Consider the following 8,708-nt stretch of genomic DNA (forward strand, 5'->3'; position numbering starts at 1 on the left):
TGCCACAGTTATCCAAAAACAAAAATTCACATGGACACCAGTCCAGTCATTACAGGTGGCAAAAGGAATGAAAAAAGAAAAATCTGTTCTTATTACAAGTCAAGGATTACTCAAACATCTCATACAGTTTGCTACTGATCCAACAGACAACCCCCCCAAACTTCTTTGTTCTTTTAATGTATTTCAACTCCTCCTTTGTTTTCAAATTGACCAATGGTAACCCCTCGTTAGTTACTGGCTAAACATTTTCATGTTACACAGAAGGTATTCACATACCTTTATTAGTTGATACTATTACATCAGTTGTCAAACATTAATACATTGAGGAATTTTAAGCCTAAACATCCTTTTGGATCAACTCCACCTCTTTGGGATGTTATATAACTGGCTTCTAGTTTCAGCCCCTCCCACTAGTTAGCTCCAGGAACCGGTAAGACAAAAGCAATAGACATTAACATACAAACATTGTTAATCCAATTTATAACAATCAACATGAAATGTGCACCTTTCATGTGAGTGTTTTCCAGGCAGATTCAACAATAAAATAAAGGTCTTTCAAAACTGGTCTGTTTCATTGAATACTTGATAATTGAAGGGTTACATCACAACCCATTTCTGAAGTTACTTACAGTTTTTTTTTGTTAGTTTGTTTGTTGTTTTTACATTTGTATTAAAAACTGAGTCAACAATATGGAAAACACAAAAAAGCATTAAAAAAAATGTAAATGAAGATGGACATTCACTTCCCTTACATACAATCACCGCCGAACTTGGGGCTGAAACCTACAACCTCTAGGTTATAAGTCTGATTCTCTATCCATTAGGCCATGACAGTGTCAGGACTCAAGCAACCATAATCATTTTTACCTTACATTTCCAACCTTTGTGTTCTTAGTTTACTTTATACTCCAAACACATTGTTTCAAATTAGAATTTAATAATTTCAGATAATTACTTCTCTCTCCTGTTAGTCTTTAACAAATTAAGATGTGTATTGTTTAACTCCAAGTAGTAGTCTGTTGTCATAACTAACTTTTCATTTTTTGACGATTCAACATTTAAACAAGGTTAAACATTGACCACTGAAGGTAAATAAAATCCTCCTGCTGACCTCATTATAATGTCCCTCTGTCCATTTGCTTCTGTGTGTGTGTTTTTTTTTCAGTCTCAACATGGAGTATAAGCAGCAGTTGATATGGATTATGCTGGCAATGATATGTCCTATTATTGCAGGTATGGCTTTTTGATTACTAAATTAAAGTAAATACATTCTGAAACATACAGACATACTGTGTGTATATATATATATATACAGACATACATATTTTTGGCTGTTTTCACTACAAGGTGCTCCACCCTTCCTGTCCAAAAGAGACAACTCGTGTCCCCAAGAGAATCTAAACATTACTGGAGGGATATTTGTTCTTTCTAAGGGTTATTCACATGGAAGTCTGTTAAGATACATCTGTCCGAGTGGATATTACCCATCAGTTCAGTCAAGTCGTTGCCAGTATGGACTCTGGACCTCAAAGACCAAAATCAGAAAAACCCCAGAGTGCAAAAGTAAGGAACAAGGCATTATTTTGTGTCATTACATAAAAAAATATATATAAATGCTGGACTTATTTTTATCATGTTTTTTACAGTATGTTTATTCATGCATTTATTCTAGAGATCACGTGTCCCAATCCTCGTGTTTTTGAGAACGGAGAGGTGATTCCATATAAACCCAAGTACTATGTGAATGACACAACCTCCTACTCATGTCATTCTGATTATAAGTTCCGCGGCTCAGCGGTGCGTGTTTGCAAGCCTAACGGGAAGTGGAGTGGAACAACACCAATTTGTGGATGCGACTGTGAGCAGTTACTATTACTTTGTAAACACAGAAGTTTCCATGAACACTGTGCAGATTTTAGCATGGCAATGGATATGACATGATATGGATATGTTAATGTATTTGGTGTTGGTTTAATAGATCTGCTGTGCTGCAGCTGCTGAATTGCTGCTGCTGTAGGTTATTGTTGTACTTGTAGATTATTGCTGCTGCTGCTGCTGCAAACACGTACAGGGAGCATATGGTAATACAAGGCTGTGAGTTTGAAGACATAGTGCTGCTGTGCATCAAATAACATGTAGCAAATCTATACAGATGCCAATCAGCAATGAATATCATCAGTTATGATGTGAACCCACCATCTAGAGTTTCATGAAAGAACTATGCATTTTTTTTAAATGAAGCCCATAGATCTTCACTTCCATTTAGTTTAGCTGTACGTTTGGCAGCAGATTCTCCTGTTGCTTTAGCATAAGTATAGATAAATGTATGGCCACTGGACATACCATAGGTAGATTAATAATATACAGTGGTTGCCAAAATGATTTTGCTAAGTGTGACATGCTCGGTATTATTTGTTGTCTCTGGAACAACATTGCGATAAACCAATCAGATATGAAGAAGCAGTTTATACTTTTTGTGAAGTTTAGACTTACAATCAGTGTTTAGTGTTTGTACGTCAGTGTCATTTATCTATCATTTCCTTTAATTTAAGGTAATACTCATGTGTAAGGATAGGTTTATGTGCACAGATATGGTCAAAACTATTTTTGTCTTTTATTAAAATGTTTTTCCAGGGACTACAAAATATGTTGACCTAGGAACATAACCCTTTAATATACAGTATTAAATTACAAGCTGCACATATTTCTGGAAAAAAAAACAAAACATATGTTATCCAATGCCGTCTGCAACTCAAGCCAAAGACTTTTCTTAATGTACAATTCCCTGAATGTCTACTTGAGTATATTTATCTCCTTCGTTACTATTCTTCTTTCTACTTTAATATTCTTTGTCTATTTATTACTGTCTCACAGCTGATTACTGTCCTGATCCTGGTGTTCCTCCTGGTACCATTCGAACAGGGATCGTATTTAACAAAGGCAACAAAGTCACGTACCGCTGCGAGAGTCCATTGACCTTGATTGGTTCCAAAGTGCGAGTGTGTCAGGATGGTGGCCAGTGGTCAGGAACTGAGCCACAGTGTTACGGTAAGTCTTCTAATAGATACAGTGGTTAAAAAAGTGGCTTTTATTAATGTTGTTGTGTTAATAATGTACAGCTGATTTCACATACGACACCCCAGAGGAAGCATCAGCAGCTTTCAGCAGTTCTCTGAAGTCAAGTCTAGCGCTTGCTGAACTGCATGAAAACAAAGGTACTTTTGTGTGACTTAAAGCATTAATATCACACACACACACACACACACATTACCCTATTCCATATCTGTCCATATCTGTCTTTAGAACAACAGGGGAAGAAAATAACCATGAATCAAGATACACAACTTAACATTTACATTGCTGTGGATGCATCTGACAGCATAGAAATGATGGATTTCGAAAATGCAAGAACCACTGTTAAAATGCTTGTGGAAAAGGTATGTCGCTTGACGAATCCTCACAAGTTGCTGCAGTGAAGTTGTAAAACCAATTTTGTGACTACTGATGTATAATGCAGCTTTTCCTCATTTTTTACTCATTTGGATGTTGAAGGTTCGATAATATAATAAATATCAGTATTTGAAAATGAAGCATTACTATTGTGATACACCGAGATGCTCTCAAGCGTAAACTTGACATTTAATGTCCTCAATAGCTCCTATACAAGCATGTGTGTTTTTGTATCTCATTAAAAATCCTGTTTGTCATTATATAAACATAAAACTACACCTGTGAGGTGCATCCGGTATTTTGATTACATACAAATAAATATCAGATACTGAATTCTCAGTGCTCTTTCCCAAAAGATTAGTTATTACCCGGTCGCCCCAAACTATGAGATCCTGATGTTTGCTACAGATGTTGCACCGATAATCCGAATTAATATCTTCAAAATGCAAAAACCTTCCCTAGAGGATATTTTTAAAAACATGGATTATTTTACTTATGAGAGTAAGTATCCTGTTTGAATGTCTCGTTTTTTAAATTGTATTGTATACATGTATAAATTTATGTATATTTTTTATGATTAATATTACAAAAAAATAAATTGAAGAAAAAAACATTTATTCTTTGCTGTCCATTGTACTAGTAAATATGAAACAAATCTTACATTCTTTAAAAAAATTAATTCAAATAATTTTAATTTAGATTTAGTTGTTTCAGTCAGAACATTTTCTTTGCTAACTGTAATATTCTGGTGTGAAAAAACAGGCAGAGGTGAAAAAACAGGAACCAATATCGCCAAAGCCTATTCAACCATATTAGAGAGCATGTATATAGAGAAGAACTTCAATGCAACAGCCTTCAATGAGACCCAACACATCATCATATTGTTCACTGATGGTATTAACATTAAACTTCATCATTTTAAAACGCAAAGACTTAAAAATTATTTTGCATTTAATGAGTTTAGGCTCTTTATTAGAGCAAAGAAATTAATATATTAATAAATATCCATGGGCAATATTATGAATTAGAATATAAATCGAATATTCATTGTAATTAGTCTCATCTTAATTTATAGGTCATGCAAACATGGGGGGGAATCCCAAATATAAAGTGGACCAGATCAAACGTTTTGTCATGCAAAATGATCCAAAGCGAGAGGAGAAACTTGGTGAGCATGAAATGTATTAATCATATTTTAAAGAAAGTATTTTTTAAAAGCTTGTTTCATTAACACACATCATCAGGGGCAGTAAAACAACATATTTAGACGTTTTTATCAATATTGATACGGATGTCTCCTCTCTTTTTAGATCTATATGTATTTGGAGTCGGAGATGACGTGTATAAAGAATATATAAATGACTTAGTGTCACAGAGGGACCGAGAAAAACATTTCTTCAAGCTTCAAGACTTGACGGAGGTTCAGAATATGTTTGACGACATGATTGGTACTGTATCTATACTTCAACAAATAGTGACACTACTAGATTTATTTAATCACCTTCATTTTGTCAATGTTTTCTGTGAAAAAAAGAAAAGAAATGAGTATAATTATCTAATCTTCTGATTTACTATCTATCTTTCTGATTTACTCTGTTGTTATTGTTATTAACCTGCTTCCTTACACAGATGAGAGCACCAGTGTAGGATTGTGTGGGATTGTTTGGGAAGGCTTGGAAAATAAACGCCGTGCATTTCCCTGGTTGGCACAGATTAATATTGTTGTAAGCAGAAACGTATCATTTTAACGTATCATTTAGATAACTCAATAAAATTAAAGAGAACATTTTCTCCTTCAAAAAGAATGTTAAGGAGAAGCCACCTATAGGTTCTGTAACCGCTCAAGACAATTAAATAAAATACCCCAAAAACTTGTTAAATACTGGTAACAACAAGTACCCTGTTGGTTCCACTTGTTTGAGTTCCCAACTAGACCAAATTTATTTTACAATAATCTTATAAGTTATAACACTTGAAGCCCATATTTATAATACATTATACGGTTATTTTTAAGGCATTGTAATGAATGCGTAAAGCAATATAAATAACTTTATAATATGTTGTATCATCTCACGAATATTCATAAGAACGGTTTTAATGTGTTATAATATTTACTAATTTGTGTTTATAGCTTTTAAGAGTATGATTTCTAACACAATGAACAGTTACAATGGATAGTTATAATGCATTATAAGTCTAATATCTTGCCATTTTACTTATGTTATTTAAAAAGGACAAATACCACTTTTAAGTAGTAATAATAATAACAGCCACAAGATCAGATATCAGATGAATGTGTAATATGACACATAGCTTTGAACATTTCTTCTTATTATACATATATCAGTTTGATTGTTTTGATGGTACCCTTTAGACAGCTTTTGATAAGTAGCTCTGCAACATGTCAACTAGCCTTCATTTGAGTATTAGTAGTGTGTCTGCTGAATATATGCTAACAACACTTTATTTTGATGGTAATGTTAATGGAGTATTAAAAATTTGGATAAATATCATGTAATTCACAATCGAGATTCTTCTGCTCAATGACATGAAGCAAAAACAACATTGATCAATCCTAATAATTACTTTATTACATTATGTTATCCATCACAATACCCTCACCCTCACAACAATTCAATCACTCTTTATTAGTTTGACAGATAATGCAATTAGACAAAATTTATATCTATTCATCATTTATATCTGTTCAATAGACACTATAGGTAAATAACGAGAATAAAAATGTTGGGTCAATGGTAAAATGGTTTGCAGTGTGTTCATAATTAAAGTAATACATTTAATAATGTGATAAGACACACTAATTTTTAATATCAAGCTGCAAAACAAGCTAAAAATAACTGAATGCAAATGAGGCCGCAAACCAGACCCATAAAATTTACAAATGGCCAAAATTTTACAGCAGAAAAAGTTTTTTTACATTTAAAAGCATTTCAAGCAATCAATTGAAAGAGTAAATAGGTGAATAAGTGAATGTTAAAGAGCCAAATAAACATCAGTCTTCTCTGCTCTTCATGTAGCGTCCTCCAAAAGGTTCAAACTGCATGGGCTCATTAGTTACCTCAAGTTACATCTTGACAGCGGCGTCCTGCTTCAGAGAGGGAGACACAACCAATAGGATAAGAGTTAAACTGGAGAAAGACCTGGGTATGTCCTGATATATTTTTGAGAGAAAGGAAATTGTGTTACAGGCTAAATCTTAATAATGATGTTTACTTTTTCTTTCGCAGTTGTAAAAGTGAAGAGATATATCATTCATCCTGAATATAATGTCACCGCAAAAAAGCATATGGGAATAGATGAATATTATGAATTTGACGTAGCTCTTATACAGCTGGAAAAAGCTGTTCCTATCAGTTCTAGTCTTCGGTGAGGAGCACAGATCTTCATCATGTTATGTCACTTTAGTAAGAATATGATCTAAATAAATAAGATCATGTGTATTTCTCTACAGACCGATCTGCATCCCGTGCACCAAAGAAACCAATGCAGCTCTGAAACTTTCAGACAGTGAAGGGTCATGTAGAAAACATGGTGAGGTCCCTGTCAGACGTGCTGAGTGCATATATAATCATATCAGAAATATGAAACATAAATTAAATGTACATATTAAACATGTGGCATTGCTTTGATGCAGTAAAACATATCACATATCAAAATGTCAAAACTTCTTCTTTGTGCGTTTGTTACAGAGGAAATGCTACTGAGCAAAGAGCTTGTGGAAGCTTCTTTCACGTCTGAAATGGAGAAGGAAAATGACAAGAGATATCCAAAAGCAGTGAAAAACATCAAATTCAAGCTTGGAAAATATGTAAGGATTTTTCTCATCTTTAAATACGCATTGTTTAAAGAGCTTAATTTCTGTTTATTTACGCAGAGACAGTTTATTCATTTGAGATGTCAGACGTCATAGCATTTTACAGTAAAATATTCCTATAATCCTATAAACTAACTAAAAGCAACAACACTGTGGGCTTTATCATACACCCGGTACAATGCAATGTCCGATGCAATTCTCATTTTCTCATGCAGCGTTCAGATTCAGTGTAAATACAGATCCGCCATGTCGTGAGCAAAACCTGCTCTTAAAGAGAATGGGAGGTTTATTGCACTTTACCGCCGATTATGTATTAAGAGAAAAGTGACTCATTTTGATACTGTTTTCCGTATTTAAAATAGGGCCTTTTAAGTTTCAACACGGGGCCTTTAAAGTGTAATTAATAATATTTTCATTGCACAATTAAATTCAATCATTCCTGTAATACCATTTTCTAGTATATGAACTTTGAAAATGTGGAAATTTTCTAGCACTTGGTTTTCTTTTACACATTTAACACCAAATATGTTAAAACTTCGGAAAACATATTACTCCAATGTCTTTATGAATTAAAAATAAAAATCATATTTGACTGCTCTTCATCAAGATAACAACACCTTCTTCGGGCACTTTTTCTTTAGCGAGACGCTTGTGTTGAAGATGCAGCAAAAGCAAAAGAGATCAAGGTGAAAAATGCCAGGGAAGCAGTTACAGACAATTTTCTGTGCAGCGGAGGAACTGAACCAACAACAGATGATGTTTCCTGCAAAGGTATGTTTGACTTTTCTGCCATCAAGACGACCGCTTCTGTTTAGTTCTAATCAACATATAACATTATAACAATTTTTGATAAGATTTGAATCACTAAAGCTCTGAAATAATTGATTTAATTTTAACATAGTTTCTTGTGTCTACATGTCATTTTGTAACAGGAGAGACAGGTGGAGCTTCTTATGTAAATAAAAAAGGTCGAGTGATTCAGGTGAGATTTCCGTTTCCTTATGAAAACATTTTTGATGATGTGTCTGTAAAGATATTAAAGACTAATCTGAGAGAATCTGAGAAATAGGAAGTAATCTGATATCTGTAAAATCTTTGATAGGTTGGTGTCATAAGCTGGGGATCAAAGGACGTCTGCAAAGAAAAAAGAGGGAAATTCACTTCAGACGCAGACTCCAGAGATTACCATTCAAATCTTTTCAGTGCGAGGATACAATCATTTCTTAAAGAACACATTGAAAATGACCGTATAGGAAACCCTCTTACATTCTTGTATGGTTTATTTGATTAAATATAGGTTTATTTTCTGATGAATATATTCAATTGTAAGTCAAATACCTGGTCATTGATAAAATAAAATAAAAAAATTAAACCTTTACCAGTCTTTCATGTTTTATTAATTCAATCTTAGTATTTGTTTTTG

The 8,708-nt window shown here is 33.6% G+C and overlaps 1 protein-coding gene across 1 annotated transcript; it reads left to right on the top strand.

Annotated features, from left to right (window-relative positions):
* The first annotated feature begins 1,116 nt into the window (after nucleotides 1-1,116).
* Nucleotides 1,117-8,663, top strand: LOC122326863 (complement factor B-like). The gene is made up of 18 exons (XM_043222063.1): nucleotides 1,117-1,233; nucleotides 1,348-1,563; nucleotides 1,673-1,858; nucleotides 2,875-3,048; nucleotides 3,120-3,215; nucleotides 3,304-3,437; nucleotides 3,807-3,951; nucleotides 4,213-4,344; nucleotides 4,526-4,618; nucleotides 4,761-4,898; nucleotides 5,080-5,174; nucleotides 6,489-6,615; nucleotides 6,699-6,837; nucleotides 6,923-7,002; nucleotides 7,161-7,279; nucleotides 7,927-8,056; nucleotides 8,218-8,267; nucleotides 8,388-8,663. The coding sequence occupies exons 1-18, from the start codon at nucleotides 1,173-1,175 to the stop codon at nucleotides 8,574-8,576; spliced, it is 2,304 nt and encodes a 767-aa protein (XP_043077998.1). The 5' UTR covers nucleotides 1,117-1,172; the 3' UTR covers nucleotides 8,577-8,663.
* The last annotated feature ends 45 nt before the right edge of the window (nucleotides 8,664-8,708 follow it).

The sequence above is a fragment of the Puntigrus tetrazona genome, chromosome 21 (assembly GCF_018831695.1).
Source record: "Puntigrus tetrazona isolate hp1 chromosome 21, ASM1883169v1, whole genome shotgun sequence".
Lineage (NCBI taxonomy): Eukaryota > Metazoa > Chordata > Actinopteri > Cypriniformes > Cyprinidae > Puntigrus > Puntigrus tetrazona.